At 43.5% G+C, this 27,237-nt stretch overlaps 1 protein-coding gene across 2 annotated transcripts in view; it reads left to right on the top strand.

Annotated features, from left to right (window-relative positions):
* BICC1 (BicC family RNA binding protein 1) overlaps positions 1–27,237 on the top strand; it is a 1,115,336-nt gene that overhangs the window by 873,497 nt on the left and 214,602 nt on the right. For both annotated transcript variants that reach the window (XM_069611226.1, XM_069611225.1), the window contains exons 5-6: positions 14,385–14,543; positions 26,755–26,808. In XM_069611226.1, coding sequence (XP_069467327.1) covers positions 14,385–14,543; positions 26,755–26,808 — 213 coding nt within the window. The remainder of the gene's footprint in view (positions 1–14,384; positions 14,544–26,754; positions 26,809–27,237) is intronic.

Here is a 27,237-nt window from a genome sequence, read left to right as displayed (position 1 = left end):
GGAATATATTGTACATGTGTTTTTGTGCACTCGAAACACTTTTGTTCTGTGTGAAAAATGGTTATATTTTTCCCCTATGCCGCACACAGTATTCATTATGCATATATCCGTCTCTATTGTAAACATGAAGCCGATAAGCAGCCGGTCACGTCAGGGACAAAATAGTAATTTGAGGTAAAGACTACGCAGCCCATGAGCACCTGGGCTGTCAGTAGTATTCTGTCATCACGCCCCACGGTCACAAGACGAAAAAACATTGTGACGCAATCGCGCATAACCCCTCTCTTGGCAGTCGGGTGGTATATTAACACACGTGACCGTTCGTTACCGTAGAGAAACTTTGGAAGAGGACGAACGATAGACGCTTGAAACTCCTTCGCTAAGGTAACGCGAGGGGAGAATTTGATTGAATAGAGCGTTACCCTATGGATAGTAAGAGCGATGCTAATGGCGTTTTACTGTGTTTAGAGGCGGGTTGACATGGACCGTTGAAGATTGCGAGTAGACAACTTGAAAGCAACGGGGAAAGAAACGAGGAAGTTGTGTTTGGCTTTCCCATTTAGCTTTAAGCATTAGAAGAGGCTGCGACATTGGTGTTTAATGGGTTCACACTCGGTGTAGTTCCTTGTGATTAATTGCCGGGTAGATCACGGTACATCAGTAACACGTGGCTCTCTAGTTTTGATACAGGTTGATACTCGGTGTAGTCATAGAGAACTGTTTACTGTAATTGATTACTAGGTAGACCGCAGCAAATCAGCGACACGTGTTCGTGTAATAGAAGTGTTTGAAGGAAGTTACCAAGGAAATGAAGTGAATAATCCGCGCATAAGATCGAAGCACATTTACAAGTGAGTGAAATTGTGATGAGCAAATATTAATGATTACCATAGAAGATACATGACCATGTTCTTTTCTTTTGTGACGCATTAGATGTAGGATCATTATATAGAAAGTGCATGTAACATAGATATGCAGATGTTCGTATAACTACAGATGAAGCACACAACTCATGTTTTGGGATTGGTTACTGCCCAGATCTAGGGATGATCAGGGCTTGAGTGAAAATTGTCCCACCGGCTAATAAGTAAAAAGAGATTATGTATGTAGTAGCTCTGCCTTGTTACACATTACATGATACCACACATGATATCTGATATAGATGTCTGTCTTGTTTTAAATCTTTTTTAGATCTATTTTTGGGAGTACAAGGGTGCCCCTGGTATGCAACACGTTTCAAATGTGACTACGTGATAAAGAAACAGAGTCCTGAAGACAGAATCTGTGAAGAAATACAAAGGAAATTAACTTGATTGTATTCTTGTGAAATGTATAGATTCTAGAAACACACGTCTAGTGTTGGCACGTTGGTTTTCCCAAAGAAGAGGAGAATATTGTAATAAGAATATACAACGAAAGTGTGTCCACATATTATGTTTGATTTTACAAACCTAATTTTTCTGTGAACCTGTAGGGTTCTTTTTAGATGCATCACTGGTGTTTTTTTACTTTTTTTATGACTGTGATAGACATTAAAATGTGTTATTTTTTGAAAGGCCTTGTGTGTCTGCTTATATATTGAATGGGCAGCTTGTATGTGTAGCGGGCATATGCTACAGACAAACTCATACCCTGAGTGGGAGGAAGCCGTTGCTGTGGGATTGTGTTTGTTGTGATTTCTTTACAGACCACCACTGGACCACTTCAACTTAAAGTTTACAGTTTAACTTTCACTCTCCTCTTCTCTAGGAGTTCAACTTCTTTATTTAACTTTTGCTGTTCATTCGCTTTATCGCTTCAACCAGTGTACTTTTCACAGAGACATTCGAGTGGGCTACTTCTTTTTGCCGGACCACTCCGTTACTTAGTATCGCTGATTTTTCAGCTGTCTTTTACTTCAACGTTCATTCACAGGCCTGCCTTTCCTCGCGTCTCATCCACAAGCGTGCAGCCTTCACTTGGTATATAATGGTACTACTTCAAACTTTAACAAACACCAGTCTCTCAGGTTGCATGCCAACTCACCGGCTGTGTGTGTCTCTTTCTTGGATATGTGATATCCAATTCAAGAGTCAGGGATAGTACCACAGGCTTTGCCTTGCCTCCCCAACTCTGCCATTCACCCGGGAGGGTCGTTGGTGTCCTTGAAACACAATGCAGTCTTCACTTGTAGAATCTGGCCTTCACATGTTTTCCACGGCCTGTCGGAGGCAACATCCTCCAGTAGGGAACTATTGGGGTTTTTGACCCGCTGCTCTCGTCCCTTGGTCATTCGCTCTGCTCCAGTAGGTTTGACTTCATCCCGGAGGTTCTGCTCATTATCGTGGTCTGCCTTTCTCAGAGTGTGTCTTTGGGTTCTGCCTTTTATTTGTGTGAGGAGAGCTAATTGGTATCAGGTGTATGCACTTAGAATCAAGTGCCTGACTTTGCCTGATCTGATTAGCAGGACATGTCAAGTACGATGTGTGAAAGTTAATGTTACTCTTTCACCCTCTTCCTCTGCCCAGTGTTTGTGTAAAAAGGGGGAGGGGGGTACGAACATCAGTGAATCCAAAAAAGTAGTATGGGTTGGCTAAACAAAATAGGGGGGAATACCTCATCTCGCCATCGGCTGCCTCACCCCCACTCCCGAAGACCCCTCACCCAAGTGATCCTCCTGTACTGGTCCACACCCAGGGTCTGGATACAAAGGTGATGGCCGTGCCCTGGCCACCTGAGAGAGAGAGAGATCCCCGGGGATTAGCTGGTGAGACACCCTCTGGTTTCTCACAGAGGTTAATGAGTTGTTTTTCTTTGATGGTAGACTCAGGAAGGGTTTGAACATTGTTCCCCCAGAGGGTCTCGGGTCTAAACCTGTCAAACTAGTCCACAAAGGGCACTTGAGGGTGAGCATTACAAAGAGAAGGCTAAGGAAAATTTTCTGGTGGCCTGGAATGAATAGTATGGCAGAAAGATTGGTTAGAGAGTGTGTACCTTGTTGCTTGAGTGACCAGATGAAAGCGGTGTGTGAGACTCTGCTTATTCCTACTTTTCTTCCTGATCAACATTGGAAGAAAGTAGCTGTTGAGATTATGGGACCCAGTCAGGGTTTGGGGGTTGGTTTGAGTTTTCTGTTTGTGTTGGTTGATTTCGACACCAAATGGGTGGAATGGAGTCTGGTTAAGGAGGTTATGGTGAGGGATCTCATTACTTTCTTGGAAGATGTGTTCTATAGAGAGGGTTTTCCCATTGGAGTGCAGTTTTGTTCCGATTTCATGACGACATTTTTGAATAGTTATGCCATTTAAGATACCTGCACTGCTTTGTATCAACCTAGGGCGAATGGTCTGGTGGAAAGAGTTAAACGATTCATCAAGAGTGGAATTCAATTTGCTTTAAGATTAAATTTGCCAATGAAGGTTGTTCTAAATCACATATATTGGGGTTATCTCACTACATCAGACTAGTGATTAAAGTACCACCTTTTGTTTAATTGAAACAGAGAGAGCCGGGGACCAAGGTATGTCTGGGTTGGCTAGTGTTGGCCAATTCCGTTTATGTAGATAGGAGTTCTATAATGGACTTGATCAAGAAGAGTCAAAGGCAAGCCAAGGAAGTGTTTGATTATGGAAAGCATGTGAGGGATTATGCATGGAAGGCAGGAGATTGAGTGTTAAAACGCAATCCCAGATCCATTAAGTGTTTGGAGGGCAAATTCCTGGGCCCGAAGAGAATTTCTGCTGTGAGGAATAGTGTGGTTATTGTGGAGGGAGGTGAGGAATGGTTGATGGGTAGGTTAGTGCCTTGTGGTGAAGGTCATGGCAGTGCACCATAATTAGAGGAAGAGAAGGTTCGTCGGCAGGAACCAATGAAAGTGATGTGGATTTGCCAACAAAAAGACAGAGTAAAGAGCCAAACTGGTTGAGGGATTTTGTGTGTGATTGAGTAGCAATAAAGCTGGTGCATTGTCACATTCCATATGAACACTGTTTGCCATAACCAGCTTTTGTAATGTACACAGGTTCTAAATTCCTAATGTTTTTTGTCATACTGCAGGTTCTTCTTTAGCAATTTTAGTATCCACGTTTTCCCACCCTGTTCTGTCATACAATTTTCTTTTCATCGTAGTTAGTGAGAGAAAAAAACATTCATTGTGTACGGCACATTTTATACTGTTCCAGAAGGTTGCATTCCGTCTCCCGAGCCTCGTGAGTCATGGAATGTAGAAGGCTCGTGAGATCGGATGGGGGACGGTTGGTTGTGGTGGAGAGAGCTAGCTGCCTGCGCTATCTCTGCAGGTCCAAAATAAAGAACCTAAACTTCACTGGCTCACCTCAATTCTTTCAGACCACATTCTGGAGAAGACCGTAGTTATTTTTTGTGCATTTCAACTCTAGAACTACTTCACCTGCAGCACCTTTAACCTTCTTATCTGCTGTCCCTGCGACTGAACAGATAATTCCAGCAATGCCCTGGAACACCAGCCTGCAGAGGAGAACCAAGCTCAGGAAGCTTTGTGGTTCCCGCAAGCCCCTTTACGCAAATCCAGCACAGGCTCATCACTCTTGGGATTTCACTCACATAGTCTGTCATTTATTACCACACAAGTAGGAAGGTGGACCCACATGACAGGAAAATTGCATACCAGGACAAGTAGGTCTTGTAGAGTTAATTGTGATATAGTAACCAAGCTCTGAACATTTTATATATTAACTGCATGAAAGTAAGTTGTACTTTATACATATAGATATGTGAAAGAATTTGTGACTATCCCTTTTAGGATTGTAGAAATATAGTTAACATAGATAGTAGGCTTCCCAGATTTGCTTGATGGAAGTATGGTAACCTTAAGCTAAAGTACTGTACATTAACATTCCCTTTTTCTACCTTTCACTTTAGGCATCTGTGCAAGTTCATGGGTGAGCTGCTGCAACAAACTAGAGGATAGTATGGTAGCTAAAAAAATCATTGTTGTGTGATTACAGGATCAATGTCACTGTAGGTGTGATCTACACCACGTGCTGAGTTCTAGGCTGTAAATTGAGGACTGCAAGGTCAGTTAATGTATTGCACTCTACTTTAGCTCTCCTCACTCACTAAGCTCACCTACTGACTCACCCGGCTCACTTAATCTACCTCACTCCTCTCACACAATCTTCATCGCCATGTTCACCCACTCTCTCGCACCATGCTGACCCCATTTTACCTTATCTTACCTCACCCAACTTTCCAGTCTCCCTCAGCTATCATGCCTGCTCTACCACTCCCCTTTCACCCACTGTTCCTCACATACTTTTCTTTAGCCTGCTCACCCTCACTCACTCTACCTCACACCACCTACTCTACCCACCTCCCTCACCCTGCTCACTCACTCTCCCTCACCCCACTCTCCTACTCTCCCTCACCCCGCTCTCCTACTCTCCCTCACCCCGCTCTCTGACTCTTCGTCACCCCACTCTCTGACTCTCCCTCACCCCACTCTCTGACTCTCCCTCACCCCACTCTCTGACTCTCCCTCACCCCGCTCCATGCTCTCCCACTCTCCCTCACCCCGCTCCATGCTCTCCCACTCTCCCTCACCCCGCTCTCTGACTCTCCCTCACCCTGCTCTCTGACTCTCCCTCATCCTGCTCTGCCACTCTCCCTCACCCCGCTCTCCTACTCTCCCTCACCCCGCTCTCCTACTCTCCCTCACCCCACTCTCTGACTCTCCCTCACCCCACTCTCTGACTCTCCCTCACCCCGCTCCATGCTCTCCCACTCTCCCTCAACCTGCTCCATGCTCTCCCACTCTCCCTCACCCCGCTCTCTGACTCTCCCTCACCCTGCTCTCTGACTCTCCCTCACCCTGCTCTCTGACTCTCCCTCACCCTGCTCTCTGACTCTCCCTCACCCTGCTCTCTGACTCTCCCTCACCCTGCTCTCTGACTCTCCCTCACCCTGCTCTTTGACTCTCCCTCACCCTGCTCTTTGACTCTCCCTCACCCTGCTCTTTGACTCTCCCTCACCCTGCTCTTTGACTCTCCCTGACGCTGCTCTCTGACTCTCCCCGACGCTGCTCTCTGACTCTCCCTGACGCTGCTCTCTGACTCTCCCTCACCCTGCTCTCTGACTCTCCCTCACCCTGCTCTCTGACTCTCCCTCACCCTGCTCTCTGACTCTCCCTCACCCCGCTCTTACTCTCCCTCACTCCGCTCTCTTACTCGCCCTCACTGTGCTCTCTTACTCTCCCTCACTGTGCTCTCTGACTATCTCTCATCCTGCTCTCTGACTCTCCCTCACCCCGCTCTCGGACTCTCCCTTACCCCACTCTCCCACTCCCTACTCTCCCACTCTCCCTCATCCTACTCTGCCACTCTCCCTCATCCTGCTCTGCCACTCTCCCTCACCCCGCTCTCCCACTCACCCCGCTCTCCCACTCTCCCTCACCCCGCTCTCCCACTCTCCCTCACCCCGCTCTCCCACTGTCCCTCACCCCGTTCTCCCACTGTCCCTCACCATGCTCACCCACTCTCCCACCCTGCTTACGCACTCCAGCTTGCCTGCTCCACCTCATCTGCCAACCCACTTTCCCCCACCCACCCTACAACAGCTCCCTCACCCCCTGAAAAGACGATGTTCAGTGCCCATTGATCAATAAGAAAAAACAGGTGGTCCACATTACCATCTGGATCCAGATGGTGGAAGGCTTTGAGGATGTTTAGTTCATGGAGGAGACTACCGCTGCCCTGGCAAGAATAAACATGATGCAGGAGTGAAAGGACATTTTTCAAGCAAACCCGCCATGAAATACCTGATCACAGTACACATCTGGGACAACATCTGCACAAAGGGCTCATCACCCCTGATAGCTTTTGAGGGCATAATGAATAGTCTTTTTTTTTTAATGTGCTCATAAATATGCTGGAGATGTTGCCATATGTAAGGCAGGAGGGCACCCGCAAATAATGCATTGTGATGGACAACGACCCCAAGCACTCATCTGCAATCACCTTTAAAGAGGGACAGAGACTCACTTGTGCTCAAAAGCTTATGGGGTGCCTCAGACATGTGCACAAGTCCACCAAGAAGGCCAAGTTCTTGGAGGGCATATCAATTATTTGGTGGAAGGTCCTTACCCCAGATACCTGTGAAAGGATGATGAACCACATTCAGAAGAAGATGCTCTCCGTCATTGTGGTGTGTAGTAAGGCTGCATGCAATATGTCAATGCACTAAAAGGACCGCTCTGAGAGCTTGTGCTATTGTTACTTGGCAAGACTACCTTTATGCTGTGCAAGTGACCCAGTACCTAAATACTGTTCATTAAAGAAGTACATACCAGCACTGTTAAGTTTTATTGCAGGAGAAGAACCACACGTGTCGCCTAGTAGAGTAAAGTGTTTAGTAAAATCAAACTGTTGGATACAAAGTTTAAATGAAAAAGGCAAAGCAGGTGGAACAATCAGACTGCAGGGAAGGCAAGTTGATGGATGCCACTAGTATTGTGGACCAACGGAACGCGTGTTTGTTAGGAAACAGAGATAGAAAGCCTTTGTACACACAATCATTTGTATATTTAAGTTTTATAAAGCTGGGGCTCGTCACCCTCAAACCTGTATGCACAAAGGCGATGGGGGACACAGGAAGGCCTGCATTGTTGTCTGAGACACCAAATTCCACTCACTTGCACCACTGCTCATATTGCTCACAATTGACCAAATGTTTCAATGTGCCCGGGCAGTGCTTACATATCACTTGCTAATACTCCACTGGAATGGTTTCAGTGCATAATTGGGCAACAGGAGACTGATGTTCTTCTGTATGTGTACCATTGGGAGGGGCAATGGGCCTTTCAGACATGTGACAAATCTCTTGATGTCATCACTTCCTCCCTTGGGGGGGGGGACCTTTCCCATGGGGCCAGAGAGGTGAGTCCACTACCCGATTGTCCTCCGGCTGGATGTGGTGGGGGCTGGGAGGGTGATACTCAGTGGGAGGATCCCACCAGACTGGAGCCCCTTTGTGGAGGAAGGAGGAAGGGGAGACTATTAAAGCAGAACAACATACAACACCATACAACAACTACTACTCTACCCTCAAAAACACATCCCCCACACTGTTGGGGCCAACACACTCCCATCCTCTTTACCTCATCTTCCTACTCATAGTTACTTTATGCAGAGTAGACCTGTCTGGGAGTATGAGAAAACCATACTGTGATGAGGAAGAGGAAGGAAAACTTGGAAAACTATGGCTCTGTAGATACTGTTATGAGGAAGAATAGGATTGAAGAGCCCTTCGCGGAACCAAAACAAACATATTAGCTCTCAGTCACACCCAAGCTGTCCAAAGATAAAAAGAAAGGAGGCACTCTCGCTGTCTGATCCTCCCTGGAGGAACCGCAAGTCCGGGACCCATGTATTGAGGGAACCGGAGATTACCATATGAGAAACAGTGCCTGGCAGGATAGTAAACTGGAAGAAAAGACCAAGGGAAGAGAGGCATATCCTTTGGCAAATGTCAAGAGAAAACCAGGTGAAGAAAAATAGATCCTTTGACAAAAGTCAAGAGAAGACCAGGGGAAGAGTGAGATATCCTTTGGCAAAAGACAAGAGAAGACCACAGGAAGAACAATATATCCACTGGCAAAATCACGGACATAATTGGGAATATTGAAAGAGGGCCTAAGAAATGCTTGGGTAAGGGAGGCATGTGTCCCCATCTTTGTAGCACAGTGAAGGGTTGCCTAAGGAGCCCTGGGGAAGGGAGACTCCCCCCTCCACCTGTGTGGAACTACATTGAAAGGCTTAGTGACGGACAGGGGAAGAGGGATATTCCTCCTACAGTCACAAACTGCATGAAACCATCCAGAAGGAGTGAACCACCTTTCTGAAGTCGGGGTGAAACTAGTTATATAGATTTCTTTTTAGAGTATAAGGGATGGAAATAGATTTGGGACAATGGACAGTGACCTATTTTTTTGGACTGACATTCTGACACCATCCTTAGTTTTGTTTGAGGCAGAGAAACCCCTCTAAGTTATAGGGCCAGGCAGGCTTATTTTCCTTATTTTCTGTTAAATAAAAGTTTGTCAACAAGCATACAACCTTTGTGTCCCTCGTCTACTTCTGCACCCTTACAGATATCAAACTGGAAAGCGGGTGAACAGTGGTGCCAAAGTAGGTGGTGGGAAAGTTAGTGGTGCCAAAGGTGGTGTTGGGGTCTGCATGGTTGTAGGAGTATGGGTATGTGTTGGGTGTTGCTGGTGAGGAGAAAGCAGGAAGTACAACAGTGTGGGCATGTGAGGAGAAGGCAAGGATTGGAATGATGTGTTTGGGTGGGTGGGTGTGTGAATAGAAGGCGGGGCTACAATGGTGTAAAACATTACAAACAGGTGGAATACAGGGTCGGGGCTCCATCTGCACCCTCCTAATGGTAACCTACAATTTCTACTTGAAAGGTAGGAGTAGGCACCTGACCTTGCTCTGCACTAGCATGTCCAAATCATCACTGATTCAGCGTACTCTGTGAGCAAAATGTTGCAAAAGCTTCCTGTGAACTTTCAGCTTTGAGAAAATCTGACACATACAGGGTGCTGTCTGCTAGGAGTATGGGTGGAAATGCTGTTGCTTTGGTCTCTCCACAATATAAATGGGTGGCCCTCCCAATCCATGGCGCCTCCTTCTCTGCGAAGAAACATTTCATTATGTTAGAAATGTTTAGAACATCATGCAATGGAACACGTTTAAGGAGGTTACAGAAGAAATGGGGGATAGAGAGAGGCATGCAGTATAGAGACCATATGATTGCCTTTGTTACTGGTGTGTGTTCTACTTTTTACAATAACATACAGTGATACAACTTAATGAATGCAGGTTGTACTCATGAAAACATTGTATTACTATAAATGACAAGTGAGAGGGATATATACTGTTGAGAGAGATGTGTGGTATAAACCCTAGTAATATGTTGTACAGTAATAGAACACAACATTTGTAATACCTGCTAACGGGACAACATTCTCAATACCCTCCTTCTGCAGGTGACTGTTAACAGTGAGCCTCTGTCAATAAAATCATAATACAATAGTATGTTTGAATATTTTAGCACATCGCCACATACCAAAACAGACTGCAGAAAGTTACAGTTAATGGGAGGGAGAGATAAAGATAGATATGCGCAGAGAGAAACATACACTTGTAGTTGAGAGAAAAATGGCTTTGTCGGCGGGGTGCAGAATACATTGTACAATAACATTAGTAACATAGCATAATTAACACAGGTTACATGCCAGAAAACATTGCATCACTGTAAGTGACAGAAGTCAGAGAGGCATACCATAGACTGTAACGTGCAGTATAAACCCCACTGACATTCTGTAAGGTAACAGAACATACCATTTGCAATGTGTGCTAGCTAGAGGGTGCTCTTAATGTCCTCATTTTGTTGGTGGACGACCTCCAACTCTTGGGGGTGGGGCATGCTGATAAGAAAAATCAGTTAATTATTATATTAGAATATTTTAGTACATCATTGCATATCCAGACACATTGCAGGAACTTATAGGATACGAAGAGTGGGCAGAGGCCACACACAGAGAAAAAGACAGCCATAGGGAAGAGCGAGAGACAATGAAGAACATACTTTGAGAAACTAGAGGGTATCCTCGCACCTACTCCCCTCGGGTCGTCTTTTTAGGTGGCTAGGGAAATGCCATCACTTTTGGATCCTGACTCTGGGGGTGGGGAAGCGAGGGAAGATCACCTGAGTGGAGGGTCTTTAGTGATTGGGGAGAGGATATCCACAGGCGAGACATGGTATCCCCCATTTTCCTTATGAAGGCCAACCCAACCCTCTCATGGCCTTTATGGGCTATTATAACACATCTCCCCACATTTTACATCATTCAACCCACTGTTACTGGGATGAGGAAGAGGCAACTAAGAGTAGTGAACACTAGTACGTCATTTCACCACACTAGTACTGAGATGAGGAAAAGGCCTGCAGAGTATAGTAAAGGTCAGGCATGTCTCAACTGCTTTACTAGTTACCACCAGGCAATTCAAATCTGGGACTCACACCTGCAACCTGTCAAGTGGTTTCAGCTGTATAAGAAGGGAGGAGACCAACAGCAAAGAGACCAGCAGGGAATCCTGAATGTGAGGAGATGGCCGTGGTGGGTCCTGCAGGAGAGCTAGGACACCGAGAGACGACCCGAGGGAACTCTAGAGTCCAGGGTCAGGCGGGCCACAAGACAGGCACAAGAGGGGGAGCCTTGATGATCGAGTTGCGCAGCAGGAGCTGGGACACACAACAGAGAAGCCAAAACTCCCGCCAGGATCCACAGAGAGAAAGCGGAGCTACCGGTGTCTGGAGTTGCATAGCAGGAGTGGCAGAGAAAAGCCAAACTCCCGACAGTATCTGCAGAAAGAAAGCAGAGCTGTCAGCTGGATACCAAGAGAGATTGAAGTGTGACCCGGGCTTGTGGTTGCAGAAAGAGGTGCAAGTAGAGCCTAGACAATAAGAACAGCTTCCTGGGGGAGACGGCAATGTCCAATGAGTGAGGAGGGAGAATCACTGAAGCCGGGGTGCTCCTGGGGGTTGAGGGGATACCAAAGTGAATGCTGAGTGAATGGAAAAGCATGTGCACGATGAATCCAACCCAATGCCACGGGTTGGCAGGACATTAAGGACACTAAAATGTGCCATCTGAAAAGTAAAAGCTAACATATATTGAATACCAAGTCAAATGAAAGCTTTTAACAGAGTCATGATCTGACAAAAAGAATATGTGAACCTCAGATATTGCCTATTGTGAATGAAAAGCAAAAGCCATATGAAATACAGACCTCTTCAAGTATATAAAATTGTGAAAGAACCTGAAAGCAAAGTGGCGGGGAAACAAAACCAGTGTGAAGGGAACTATATGCATGCATACAGTATGACAACGCCAAAGACTGGCAAAGGAAAGGTGACACATTGTGGCAAAGCCAAAAGGCGAATAAGGAGACGCCATGGGAATGTGAACCTTGACAAAGGTATAGATATGGAAGAACCTGTGTAGGGCGGAAAGCCTAGGGTTCCTGGTTGCACGACCTGTAGTGGGTGGACCGTGTGGTCTAACAACTGCGCCTAAATCAGGGAACCCTAATTGAGAAAGCTAAAGAAGTTGCTGGAGCAAAGTAAGAGAAAGTCATTAAGAAACACAAAGAAGGAGAACGTTGATTTGGAACTGTTCTGAATAAACATTAGGCGGTTTATAACTTGGGGAAGGGAACCCCAAAGTTTTGTGGAACTGTCTTGGTCTCTGGGAAGGGAAATGTGAGATTTAGCAGAGCGTTTTTGAACTTGGCAAAGGAGACCCGGAGGTTGTGTGGATCTTTCTTGAACTGGAAGAAGGGAAGCTGAAAAGTAAGCTAGTAGCTGGAAGAAGCTCAGAACTTTGTTTGGAACACTATTTCTTGTATTGCTGAAATCACTACACATTATTTAAATTTAGTTGTGAGGGCAAGTATAGGTTTTGGACACCGCAGACTTTTAAGTTGAACTCTTTGACTCAGACTTTCTTTAGTTTCTTTGGGTAGGGAAATTCCACCTTAGAATAGGCCATTAGGCCTTCATCCATCCTGACAATTAAGTTAAATAAACCACTTTTGTTTGAACTTTGAATCTGTTGTCTGTATCTTGCTTCATGATGCATTCACAATTCATAACGATAGCAAAATTGGTATGTTGCTCCCAGGATTATGGAAACGCTGTCTACATAATTTTGCAGATCCCAGCTCAGGAATCACAAATTGGATCCCTTGGGACTGAGGCCAGAGATGCAGTCTCTGTATATTATGCACAGACTGTACAGTAACCACGTAATGTAGCAATAAAATATGGAGAGGGAGTGGAGAGGCTGTTCCAAAGAGGGGAGACAGCTGAAGAAAGCGATCAACCTCCTGCCCTCTGTTTAGAAAAACACTTTACACACAAAGAGTTTGTGCCAGAGGAGTGCAAAGGTAGTGGAGGAATATTTAGTAAGAGAGAGTTGCAGATAGTCTTGTCCCCAGCCCGAGACAGCCTTGAGGATGATACAGAGGGATTTGGATGTAATCCGTGAAGAAACCAGGAGTCAGTGAAGACTTTTTAGGGCAGGAGAGATGCAGTCCCTGGGCTTGTGGCCAAAGATAAGTCTCACTGCCCTATTCTGGATTAGCTGGAAGGGTCGCAGATTGGAAGAATGTAGATTCAGGAGAAGGCTATTGCAATAGTCAGGCCTAGAGAGAACCAGAGCTGGGATAACATTGAGCTTATGGGGGAAGGTGAGAAAAGGTAGAATTTCTTTGAGAAGGAAGAGCTGAAAGTGGGACTTCTTGGCAATGTCCCGAGTGTGAGGGAGGAAGGAGAGAGATGAGTCAAATATGACTCAGGAGATTCTGGCTTCAGAAGAGGGAGCAAAGGGAGAGCCCATGGAAGAAGGCCAGAGTGAAGGGAAGAAGTCGGGTGAAGTGGTCCCAATAGGAAGGATCTCCATTTCGCTGGCATTGAGGCAGAGATCATTTTAAGTGCACCAGGCCTGGATGGCAGAAAGGCAGTCAGGGATGATGGAAGGTACAAGAGGGTCAGCAGGAAGTTTGAAGAAGAGTTGTGTGTTGTCAGCATAGCACTGGAAGTTGGGGGGAGAAGTTGATTACGAAAATGCAACTGAGGCAAACCCAGACCCTAGTTTATCATGGTTACACCACAGTCACTGCTGCTACATTGAGCGATGGGCACCTGAATGCCTATGGACGTGAATTAATATTTACATCGCACTCCACCCCTCCATGCTGCACACATGTGGCCAAGGCCAGCACATAAAGGCACTGTTGCTTTAACCCTCATTAATAGCAAGGAGCTACCTAGTGGTGAAACGACAAACCGCAGCTCGAAGGTTTGTGCACTATCAATTTCAAAGCTGTATTGGGACCAAATCAGCATTGAGATCTGTGGCCACTCAGATAATTTAAAAATAAAAGAAAATGGATACATCCGAAACTCATTAAAATGTATGTTCTCTGCATAACCACTACTGAACAATTGGTTTTATCATTACAAATGTTGATGTTACTTTATAAATACTTTAGTGGGTGATCACGTCAAATATATCAAGTGGCATTCCCTGATGTTTAAAAGATGCTATTCTAGTGGGAAACAATGGTTTGAATCGGATTGTCTTTTGTTTTTCTTCATTCTCAGAATAAATGAACTGTCTGTAGTCCAGAATCTCCTGTAACCTACTAGTTCACCTAGAAGCTAATAGCTTAGCAAAAGTATAAATATCACAGTGTACATCTTGTTATCTATGTTTTTAAGGACACACATTTAGTTTGTATGCTAACCTTCACTTGGGATTCATTCTGCTGACCTTAAGCATGAAAACTATTTGTCTTTAGAGTAACCGGGTTACATTGAAGATGGACGTGTCGCACACAGAACATTCACATGTCATTGGAAAAGGTGGCAACAATATAAAAAAAGTGATGGAAGAAACAGGATGCCACATACATTTTCCAGATTCGAACAGGAACAACCAGGCAGAAAAAAGCAATCAGGTAATGTAGTGGTATTGCTCCCTAAAGCATTTTAAAAGAATGACCTCCATACAACGTTAAAATCTTTTGTAAACCAGAGTTCCTGAATATTCCATTCATAATGAAATTATTCAAATGTTGTTCTGAATGGTACTGTCTTGTTTTACTTCTGCTAATACAATTTCCCCATCATCCCTATCCTCAGCCTCTGTGATTGGGTTGTCATTGTAGACTTTTGACAGTGAGAAAATAGGATTATAAGCCAATGCCATCTTGTAAAATGTGAAAAACAACAATCAACATGTAGTAAAGTTTCCAGATCATTTAGATGAAATGTAGTCCCATGGGTAATAATCTGAGAACACCATTCTATCACTTTGTCTGATAGTGTTTCGGAGATAGTATTTTAATAATACGTTTTTCATCTGAATCTTATAGCAGTAACTCCTGCACTCATAAATTATGTTTTGTATCCCCCTAATCAAACCAGCCATTAGATATCTTGGGAATTTGCTGCTTGTTTGGGTTGTAAGGATTATTCTGAAATATCCATAAATTCTTTGTGCACAAAAATCTCCAACCTGCTAGATCAGGCATCTGCAACCTTTGGCTCTCCAAAGGTTTTGGTCTACTAGTCCCATCAGTCCTAGCCAACATATTCTATGGTAAGGGATCATGGCAGTCTTAGTCCAAAACATCTGGAAAGCCACTGGTTGCAGACTCCCGTGCTAGATTAACCCTGCAACATTTTAACAACCTTGCCATGGCAGTAGCTACTTCACTGCAAGCTACTCATTTGGGATGAGCCATCTCAGTTTGTAGGGACATTCTTTTATTAGAAAATGATGCATCTGAATCATAGTCTCTGTGGATGATGCATTTCACAAAGGTACAGAAACAGGGCATTATGGGTATTTTGGATTTAATCACACTTCTTCAGATCTAAAGTGGTCTAAAATTATTTAAGTTCATAATATGTATTCCGTCTGATTGATCCAATTAAAACATTGTTTTAGCTAGTGAATGTGAGGATGTACTTCCATTAAATTAGAGTAACTCCAGATTTCTTGGCACTTTATGTATTTTTAACCTGTCCTTATTATTTTATATTACTACCATTGCTGTTAGAAATATACTAGGTTTCATCTGCCAATATGCAACAACCCAAGTTCCGCCATACATTCACAATGATGACAGTCAAATCACCTAATACTAACATATGCGCCAGAATAGAGGGATTGTTTATATGGACTGCAGATTATCATGTATTATGTTTTCAAGATGCCCGATTACTTTTAGTTATCCTGTTAATACAATGTTTGTGTTGTAGATGTTAAATAATGATGTTTCTTACCCACTTCGTCCTGAAGTCTTTGACATTTGCTATCACTATTATCGAGATCAAACTACTTATTACCAAATTTAACCTCCATCAAATTTGAACCATTAGTGAAAAGGACTGTCTTCCCTGGGCATTTTATGTAGTGTCAAAACATACAAAGAGTGTCTTGCATTTATTTTTTTAGTTCCGTTGGTACTGGTTCACATTTGAAATTCCACTTTTTTGATCAATCCTTCCATTCAGGCTTCCCGTTCTGAGCTCGGCCAACTACATTTCAACAAATGCATTCAGCTCTCATTTGCAGGATTCAGGTTGTTGTGAAATGATTGGACTCATTTTTCTTCTTTTGTGTATGTCTGTGTCCTGTTTTCTTCTACAATCCTGAACAGAGGTAATATTTATTTCTAGTAAGCAGTGAGAGAGACTTGCTTTGAGCTCATTGGTTTAAATCTGAATGTTATTTCAATATTCAAAATGTATTTTAATTTGAGCTCTAATACAGCATTTTTTGAATAATGCTACGTATCTTGATGTGCAGGAAATACTATGGTAGAAAGTACTGATGATTCATCAAAATGAAATATGGAAAGCAATTTCTTTTGGTGGCGTCTAAAAAAAACAAGATGACAGATGAAAGACAGAGTTCAAGAAATGCATTGAGATTCAGGAGGGTAAAGTTGTTCAAAACTCTAAACATGGTCTTTGATGTAGCTACAGTTATTTCTTCAGCAGTTTCTCTGTCGGCTGTTTGAGAAGTTGTACTTCAGCTTCCAGCAGGTAGTGTGTCCCATCTGTCTCTTCATCAGTGGTAGCTGAGAACAAGGACTTCAGTTCCCCCCATGTGATGTTTGTTTCAGTCTCTTTCTCACTGGAATCTTAGAGCTTTGACTAACACTCCCAGCAATGCAATAAAGCTTCTTTCAGTGCCTTTATCAAGAATGGATGGAAGCCTGGAGTTCAATTACCAGGATGTAGTGGTGTCGAGTTCATTCTTTCTTACTGTTGTTGAGAAGCTGGTATTTCAACTTCCCCAAAAGGCAATCCGTGTTCACTCTTTCTCAAGAATAGCTGGGACATTAAACCTCAATTCCCAGTATGTACTGTTTTTCCTTTGAATTATTCAGCTCTCTAGGAGCTTGACGCCAATCCCCAAAATAAATGATGCTACTTTCCATCACTTTATCAAGAGTGCTTGGGGATTTGGACTTCCATCTCTGCATATACTGATTTTCCTTTAAGGATCTTTAAGCACTCTGGATAGATACTCCAACTACACTATGAGTATACACTAATGTTTGCTTCAGTTTTGGTTTTGTGATGCTCTATGAATTATTTTCTCCCAGATCCAGCTACCAGCATTACTCTACGCAGTATTATTTTGCTCATCCACTTGCTTAATGTTCTAAAGGAATGCCTTCTGTTCTATCCATCGGAAACGTCCAATAAGCCAGAAATAAAAGCCTGAATGGGAGATTTGGCCGAATTTTGGGCGTTCGAAAATTCCAAATGGCTGAAAATCTCGACGAAATCCCCCATTCGGTTGTAAGGGCTCCGGGGGTGCCCCTGCACCCCTTGTTCACTATAAAGCCGATCCTGTATGAAGTTAAAACAAGCAAGTTGGCTGCAATTTTCAGGGGAGTAAAGATCGTAAGTTTTCAGAAAAATAACGTTGTCCTTTCTCCCTCGACCATTTCCATTGCAGGGTTCCAACCCCAATCCCCCTCCATCAGCACCACCTTTTGCACTCACACCTTTTCAGCATCACAGAATGCCTGTTCCAAGTGTCAGATTTGCTACTTCTTTCAGCATTCACAAGACTCTTTCCCCACACTCTAGGACATGTTTCCCCTCTGTCTCACATGTCAGCACTTTTTATCTTGTTACCATTCTCCAGGGCTTCACCATGGTTGGTTGTTTTGGTTTCTCTTCAATACATGTATTTGAACAGCAGGTTTCCATGAGTCTGATCATGGACTTCCACTGACGTTCTTTGAGCATTGCCCTCCTCCATCTTCCCCTCTCCCCAGCTGGAATGTAGCCTTCACATTCCATTAAAAGGGGCTGCGGCAGATCTATGGGGTTGGGTTATCTGAGGCTCTCCCCTCACTTTTCATCCAGTTCTATGGCCTTGCCTTTTCCACCCACCTTATTTTGCACATGTCCTTTGTCATTTCTCATGGCCACGCCTTCTTGACTTTCCACACTCCTTTCTCATTTTTTCCCATACTAACCCTCTCAGGATCATTGCTACTGTAATAAGAATCCTGCTCCCTGAAATATCCTTGGGCTTTTAGATATGAAACGTGAATATCATCAGAAAGAAAAAGCATGGAGGAAATCTAGGAATACATCTTCGAGGGACCTTGAAAGATCAGCTTAAATTCTTATAAGGAAGCTATTTCCTGAGGAACATTGCTACAGCACTATATGAGCCTCTTCTACTATATGCGAAGAGCCATGAATGAGACGTGGACAGTGTGAGCTCATCATGTTGGCTATACAATTTAAAAATAACTAAAACAGGGTTGGAAAAGCCTACTCTAGTAGGTATTTCCCTACATCAACCAAATGTCCTGTTTTTGATATCCTATCCACACCCTCACATTCTAGAAAACATATCTATTATTTGTCTTTGGCCTCATAAGTGTCCAAACGTTCAAGTTCAAAAGAAATGTATAACTCCAACACCAAAGGTTCCCAATAGATAAAAGTCACAGTTCCAGGGGACAAGTCCCTTCCCCAGGTTTCTCTTAAGGACAAAGTTCACAGTTCCAGGGGACAACTCCTTTTCCTGGGTTTCTCTTCAAGACACTTCCAACTCCAAAGGGCTTGAATCTTCCTTAGGGCTCTTTGTTCAATACAATACTTGCATATAAAAATCATAAAATGTACTTGGATGTAAGTGGGCTTTTCATCTAATTTTACTTTACTTGCTTTTGCCTGCTTTACTCTCCTGCCAGGGCTTTTCATCCAATTTTACTTTATACTATTGTGAAATTTGCTTTTCTCTCACATTCATCTGTAAACCCGTTTCGGGTAATATTGGATTTCATAATTCTTCTCATTCACTTTATACACTTTTGTCTTTCTCTGGCAACATTGCCGAAGTGTCCCGGTGCCCCGTTATCTCTCTCTAGGACTCACCGGTTTCTTGTGGCATCCTTCAGTTCCCTAGCAGTAGACGTGAGGCGGCACTCTGATGTCCCGCCTTCACCTTGTGGCCTCCCTGCTTCACCGAACAGCTTCCATGTCCTTCGCGGCTCCCACTTTCCTCTGGGCTCTCGTACCATGTTCGGGTGGTGGTGAGGCTGCTTCCAGGTTCCCGTGGCTGCTAGGAAGTTTCTTCTTCCTTCCCTCTCACATTTGCCAGATGCTGAACTGGCCTCTGCAGTCCTCTGACTCCTGCCTGCCCTCCGAGCCTGCCTGTTCCATGGTCATCTTGACATCCTGACAGTCCCTCGGTCAACACCGCAAGGTCTCGCTCGGTTTTCCCAGGTAGTGCTCTCCCACATGATGCTGGGCAAAGCTTTTAAATGTCCCGGCACCTATCATACGCTCACAACCACTAAAGTGTTTTTGGTGCTTCTTGTCCCTGTTGATATGCATTACTCCCTTCAGCCTCCTCGTCCTAATATTTCTAGATGTTTCGGAGTTGTAGGCAGTTCTTGGTGTGTAGAGTATTGGATGGTGTTACCAGTAGGTCTTATGGATGATTGAAGGGAATTAGCACAATATACCACTAAGGCATGAGAAATGGAAGGAGTATCCCTAGAAAGGAATGGGGAATACCAGGTTTTATCTGATGATGTGTCGCCCCTCTGAGGGTCACCTCCCCCAATGTGATCCTCTCACTTATATCTGCCCACAGGGTCAGGAACAGGTAGCGGCTGCCATCCCTGGCCACATTGGGAGAGATTTCCCCTGGGGAAGGAGTAATGACATTATCAGATTCATCACATACATAAGAACGTTTCTAAACCCTCCGAGTGTATCATCTAGTCCTTTTCCTTCAGCTGTGAAATACTCAAGCGGATATTTGTCAAACAGTCTGAAAGATAAAATCACACATGTATGACTTGCTACCCACTGGTGTTTCCTTTGATTTATCAAGGGTCTTATGTATTGCCAGGCCTTGAAATCTATATAGTATATGATTGATATGGTGTATTGTATGTGCTGTTCAGAATCAAGCTACTTAGCTGAAGATGTTATGGCTACATTTGTCAATATTTCCCTAGCTCAGGGGATTGTGCCAGCAGGTTTAAAAGATCTACTGCCACACCATTGTTAAAAAAGCCTTTTCCCTATTCAAGATCTTTACAGAATTATCGCCCTGTGGTGGGGCTACCTTTGTCAGCCGAAATTCTGTAAAAGGTGGTCACTTCTTAGTTACAAGCCCATGTGGAAAAATTAGATATTTTAGATACCTTTCAATTCAGTTTCTGCCCTCCTTATGGGATGGAAACTTTCCTAGTAGCTATCTGCGATGACAGTCATGAAGGTGCTATGAATCCCTGATCGTGTTGTATTTTTCTGCAGCATTCAATATGGTGGACTCCAATATTTTGTTATCTAGGCTATCGGAAGTGGGTGGGTTGTTGGAACATGTGCTGGATTAGTTCCACTAGTTCTTTATGGATCATTTTCAATGTGTTGAGTCTGCCAGAGCGATTGATCCAGCATTGTCAGGGGTGGGAGGGGGCCCAACCCCAATGAGCCAGGGTGCCAGAGAATGTGTAGACAGGCTTCCTCCCATCATCTCCTTATCTGCCAGGATGGTACCATGGCAGGACCTGGCGTCAAGCTGCACAAATTCCTTGCAAGAAATCTCACAGACCAGCGAAGAGCCAGCTCACCAAGAGAATCTCCCTACATCAAAGCTGCATAGAAAAGGGGGCAGAGCTTAAAGCCCTTTTATAACCTCCCAATCCCTCCCCTGTCACACCCCTTGAAACAAAGGTAAGCCATTGGTAGTGTAAGTGGCCAATCCATGAAGGGGGAGGGATATATAAGAGTGGTCTTGGGAGCTGTTTTGTGTGGGTTGCAGTTGAGTGAGGACCGGTGGTGGAGTAGGACATCCAAGAGACCAGAGGAGGCGAGAGCGACTGGAGTGCAGAGGCTATTGTTAAGGAGGACGTCTGTGGAGTGTTTGTGTGTGGTAGTAGAGAGCTAGTGGCAGTAGCAGAATAGGAACAGTAGTAGAGCAGGAAGTAGGAGTGGCTATTGGCCTTAAGTGAGATAGACATTTTGAAAGGAATAGCAAGAGGTGGGGAAGAAGAGTGAAAGGAAGGAGGAAAAAGGAAATCGAGGTAGAGGGACATTTGGAGTTACATGTGGGAGTAAGAATAGGAGTGAGAAAGTAAGTAAGATTGAAGGATGGAGAGGTGAATGATAGATTGGAGGGGAGTGGTGGGAGAACAGCTTAAAAGTTAAGCATACAGAAGGGTCAGGTACGAGAGGGAGTAAAAGGTATGAGGGTGATGCTGGGTGAAAGAAGGGACCATTCCCTATTCCCTGAGTTCTATCCAATGAGAGGAGAGGAAAAGTTAGAAATTCCCCAGGGAGTCGGGTAGCCATCGTCTCAGAGCAGTACGTCACAAAAGGGGTAGCCCCCTAGCAAAGTTGAGACATACTATAACTTTGGTATGTAGTTAATTATATTGGAATTGGTGGTGTATACAAAGATTCACCAGTGATTCATACTAGTGAAGTAATCTAGAACCCTCTAGGGGTTGGACAAGACAAAATAAGTTGTATTGTATGAGTGTGTTCTATATTATTAAGAGAAACAACTTTTTTGAGGTGCAATTTTTATTATTATCACCCACTGCTTTCTTTATCAAAACATCAAAACACAAAGTACGATGTCCTGATGAAATGGAGAAACAAGGAAAAAATGTGAAGACAGTAATAGAGCATGAGTCTCAAACCTGTTCTGTAAATAAAGAAATGAAGTAACCAAAAAGCAAAACAATGACTGAATTGTGGTAATAAACTTTTGACCAGTATCTGCATAGCATCATCACTTGGGTGGAAGATTCTTTACAGAAAGCAGCAGAGGAATCAATGATAAAAGATACATTTTCATCAATTACAAAAAAATGCCCCGTTCGGGGAATGCTACAACAAGAGCAAAGCAGGACAGACTGGTGGATGTTAGTAGATGGTGTACATTTAAATATAGGTCAGGAGCAATTGTCCTTGCAATGTCAGTTGTGAGTCCTATACAATTGTACACTGATTTTTCGATCTATGGGTGACCAATTATCGGTCGTCTCACGGCAAACACCTAAAGTGTAGGGAAGAAGAAAGACTAAGAGGTGTTTCTGATCTGAGAGTTACTAACCACCCTGATAGGGACATCTGGGCAGGGGAGGTAGGAACCAAGCCTGGGGAAGTCGAGAGAGGAAAGGGCTGGCCCTAGCGCCAAATTTCCCAGCCCCTTTACATCCCACAGAAAACTTCCAAATCAACCATTCCGACCATCAAAAGTCTTTAATAAACATCCTTGAGTTTACTCTGGAGTCAGTGTGGTTATTTGTGGTGGGCTGAGGCATTTACTAATTATCACTCACACCTGACTCCCCTCGACTGTTTTTCCAACTATAAAAGGTGTAGTTCTACACAAGTGCGAGAGCTAGCTGGGGACTTTGTTTGGAGGAGAGAAGCCAATGAGCAGAGAGCATCAGGATCGGCAGCCCAGAGGAGAACTGCATGCCGAGACGCTGGCCCAGCATTTGTGAGGGGCTGCAATGTGGCCAGGGAGCCGTGTCTCGGGATAGCCAGAGCGAAGCACCCTGCAGGCTCCTAGTGGCGGTCAGAACATTGCTCGTTCCCTTCATACTGGTTCCAGCCCCAAGGGTGTTTGAGGGCGAGGTGGTGAGACCCCGACCTCAGGCCCGCACAACCAGAAGGGACCGATTGTCACTGTGCTGCTGCCCGGGTGAGTCTCATGAAAGTAAGAGAGAGAGACTCAGGAGCATACGCCTGACAGAAGCAGAGCGGGCAAACAGAATGCATAAAGTGACACAGAGCGGAAAAAAGGATGTAAATTAAAGGAAACTAGTAAAGCACTATAGATTGAAAGAAGAGTAACAAGTTTAAGAGAACGTATGAGTAAGTAGAAAAGCAGGGTTGCAAAGTGAAAGAACTGTAATATAGAGGGCGGGCAACCTGAAACGAGAGAGAAGGGTGCAAACAACCCGGCAGAGTGGAAAGTGTGCAAGTGTGCACAGGAAATCTGGTAAAGAGAGTGCAGGTGTGCATGAGAAAGCTGGAGAAAGTGTTGGGGCACAGAAAGAACAAAGAAGTTGCAAGTGTGTACAGAGAAAGTTAAAGGAGGTGCCAGTCGGCACAAGGAGAGGAAGGTGCAAGTGTGCAGGAGAAGGAAAGAAAGAAGCTGGAAAAGGTGCCAGTGGCTACGCAAAGAACAAAGAAGGTGCAAGTGTGCACAAAGGAAGTTAAAGAAGGTTCCAGCGGGCACAAGAAGGAAAGAAAGGTGACACTGAGCAAGAGAAAGAAGTCCAGAAAACAGAGGGGAACAAGAAGGGGTGCAGGAAAGCCCCTGAAGGTAAATATATTAATAGCAGGAAATAAAGCTTGGAGTTGTCGCGCTTAGGAGGAGCAAAGAACATGGCATTTTCAAATTTCTCCGATGCTACCCCTTGAAAGAACTGTATATGAAAGAAAGGTACATCCTTACAAACTGAGCTAGTGTTTTGAAACGCGAGAGGGGACTCTGAGAGGCCTAAGAGCTGAACTTGTATTTGAACTTAAAATAAGCCTAAGCTTGGGGAAGGGAACCCTAAGAGGCCTATCAAAGTGGAAGTTTTATTATTTGGTGTTACTGAAAGAATTAAAGCTTGGGGAAGAGAACCCCAAGGCATTAGTAACAGTGACATGGTTCAAACAATAAACAGTCACTTCCGATTGAGACCATTCTTTGAAGCTGACCAACATACAGCTGGTGAGCAGACCACCTGAAACCAATCCTGGTTTCCTATGTTTGTTGAACCACCACTTTTTGCTTTTTACAAGACTTCCTGACCCATTTTTGTCAAAAGAGTGAGGGCAAGCACAGGTTTAGACACAGACAGATTTTTAGTTTGGACTTCCAGACTTCAACGGCTTTTAGAAACATCAGTTAAAGGAACCTTCCCTTTAGTGTTAGGGCCAGTTAGGGATTACACCAACTCAAAACATTGGTAAATAAAGGTTTTGAAACAATTCTTTGAGTCTTTGTCTATGCTGATACCATGCCTGTCTCACAGCAGACATATAAGTGAGTTAATGAGTATGCATATTCATTGCACAATATTGTTAATTGAACTGCTGAAGTATGCCAGTGAATGATGATGTCTAAGCTTCCACTTAACCCAACTAAAACAGAGGTTATCATGTTTGGGCCTGAGCATCTCGTGGGTGACACAATACATTTTCCCTCTCCTCCTTGCCTATTTGACTGCCCATGTCGTTTTCCCGAAAGTTAAAGAAGTTGAAATGCTATTGGCAATCCAATTTGGGATGCAAACAGCAAGGTGGATCAACTGTACAAGACATCTTTTATTCATTACGCCTTCTATGTCATGCTCTCCCTTTCATTACCGGCCACCAAGAAGTATTTGGCTCTTCGGCCAATTATAAATTTGATCATGCCATTCCAATTTTAGCTGGTATCCTATTGAGACAGCTTAATCACCTAGCATTCTATAGTGCACTCTAGTAGATCTCAAAGTACATCACAACCTCCTGAAAGCCACAATCCTCCTTTACACTGACAACACGGCTAAAGGTTAAAATGGTGCGAGACTAGAAAGAACAAATTCATTCCCAGTGGAAAAAGCAGTAAAGCAGGGGTGTGTTTTAGCCTGTCTCCTATCTAACCTATTTATCAATGACATTGCTTTCAGTATATTGGGCCTGCGGGCTGACGCCCCCCCTGTGACTAATCATCATGTGGGTATTTTATTATTTGCAGTTAAAACAGTTTTCATTTCCAAAAGCAAATGGGACCTAAGCAAACACATTGTACTCTTTGATAAGCTGTGCAATTCTAAAGGTCTGACAATCAATTACAACAAAACCAAATGTTTGGTTTGGGGCTTAAAAGATGGTTAAGGGCCTTTAATTTCTGTAATAATGATTCCACTAATGATGAAGGGTCTTTCTTTGATTGCCTGGGCCTTACACTGTACAGAAAAGGAACCTGGCAGGATCAATGTGCCAAATCTAATTTAATCTTGAATAGCAATGCTGGTCCAGTATTAAAATTGGTTTGCAAAAAAGGTGGCAGATTAAACAAGCCAGCATTAACTCTTTAGAAATCCAAAGCAAGACAAGCATGCATCTATGGCACAGAATTTTTGGGGTTTTCCAAAACTAAATCACGGACAGTGAGTGAAAACAAATTCCTGAAGAAATTGCTGGGGCTCCCTTTTTCCACACCAAATCTTCCTGTTGACTATGAATAAGGATGGTTACCGATCGAAGCAATGGTGGCATTAAGTCCAGTTTAATACTGGCGAAAACTGGACACTGGCTGGCATTGGTAGCCTGCACTGCTTGATCTCCTTAATCAACCAGGAATATTACAAACCTCTTGGTTCAAACACGTAAAAAAACTGTCTGTATGAAATTGGACAGGTCGAGCTGTGGGATAATACTGCGCATATAAGGAAAAGATCCAGCGCACTGGTTGGAGAAAAATACATTGCACGGCACAAAGAAAAAATTATGTCCAATTGTGTGAACAGTATTCAGCTTCTTAACTATTTGTATAACAAAATGTGCCCCTGGTATGAGCTGTATTTCAATCATGTACACATTTTTTGCAATGAATGTAATTAAGAATAGGCATTTATCCTACACCTGTATTAGCAAAGACTTGGAATTCAAACAGTTCCGATCTCTATAGATCCTGCAAAGGACGGAAACTCTGCATCACTCTTTATTTCTGTGTCCCGCATATATCGACATCCGGATTAGATATCTGAAACCCTGCCTGAAGATGAAGGGTTGTTGTACCCTATACTCTGCCTTGCAGCTTTGTAGGTCACTGTCTAATGTGTCTATTAGACTTACCTTCAGGATACCAAAGTAGTCTTTAATCTGTGCCTTAAGAACATGTCTTCACTGGTTGCCAATTAGGCAGTGGATTGATTTTAAGATCCTCTGCCTAATCTTTAAATGCATCAGTGGACTCACACCATCTTATCTGTCTGATAAGATTTCCCAATATCATCCGCCCCCCCACTCTGATCGACAGACAAGTATTTATTGGTGCTACCTTCCTCCCATTGCATTTATAGAGGAGATAGCCATTTTTCCATCTCTGGGCCTCGATTATGTAATACGCTACCGCTGTCTCTAAGAAATATGACTTCCTTTGTTGTATTTCAGAAAGCCCTTAAAATCGATGTGATTAGAGGTGTTTTTGAGTATTGTATCTGCCTGGGTCCCCTTTTAAGTCTTCTGTGGTGCACCAGTCTTAAAACCTGGACCTAAAATGCAGTTAGTTCTACCCGGTGAGCAATTCAAATACTACAAATCTACAAGCTTCACTGGTGATTCCGGGTTTTGAAAAGATAGCCATAGTTCCTACATCTCAAGAGCCTCACCACAGCTTATTTGAACTGGTCTTGACTTCTACTTAATAATGCTCATTGAATTACATTGAATTACAACAAATGAATAGTTTTCATTGTTTCAAGGGCTACACTGGATGTATAATGTTTAGATATGGAGAATTTCAAGTTTGGATGAAGCATGAATATTAATTACATGCAGTGAATGTGTTCAGATGTGTAATATAGCAGTGGAAATAATGCATACTTGATTATTTAAACAATAACATATCGTTTATTTAATGTCTGTCACTTCTGCCGGTTTCAGGTTTCAATTGCAGGACAGCCAGCTGGAGTGGAGTCTGCCAGGATTCGAATACGGGTAACTATTTTAATGTTAAATCATATTTAAAAAACATAGTGATATAGTATGCACTTTGCATTCAACTGTGTTAGAAGCAAATTAAAATAAACAAAATGCGTAGGATGATAAAGCATTTATTTTAGATATATTTGTTGCCTGAAGCTTTCACAAATGTAAGATGTATGGGCCTTAATTATTCCACTGTTTTGGTTCTGCATATTACACAATTTATTTTAAAACAAAAATGGGTGTCGCTAGCTAAATATTACTTTGGCCAAAACCACTTTAATATTTGCATTATTTTCTCATGATTCACTTCAATTCCTATAATAATGGTACTCACAAATGTCCCAGTTATTAAGAATATACGCAATCAAACCTTAGCTGATCTTGACTCCTTTTATTGATCACAGTCTATGATAAACAGAAATGCAAAGGTCCCATATG

This window comes from Ambystoma mexicanum, chromosome 8 (assembly GCF_040938575.1).
Source record: "Ambystoma mexicanum isolate Mex_15411 chromosome 8, UKY_AmexF1_1, whole genome shotgun sequence".
In the NCBI taxonomy this organism is placed as follows: Eukaryota; Metazoa; Chordata; class Amphibia; order Caudata; family Ambystomatidae; genus Ambystoma; species Ambystoma mexicanum.
The sequence above is the reverse complement of the archived record's forward strand: the minus strand, read 5'-3'. Positions and strand labels throughout refer to the sequence as shown.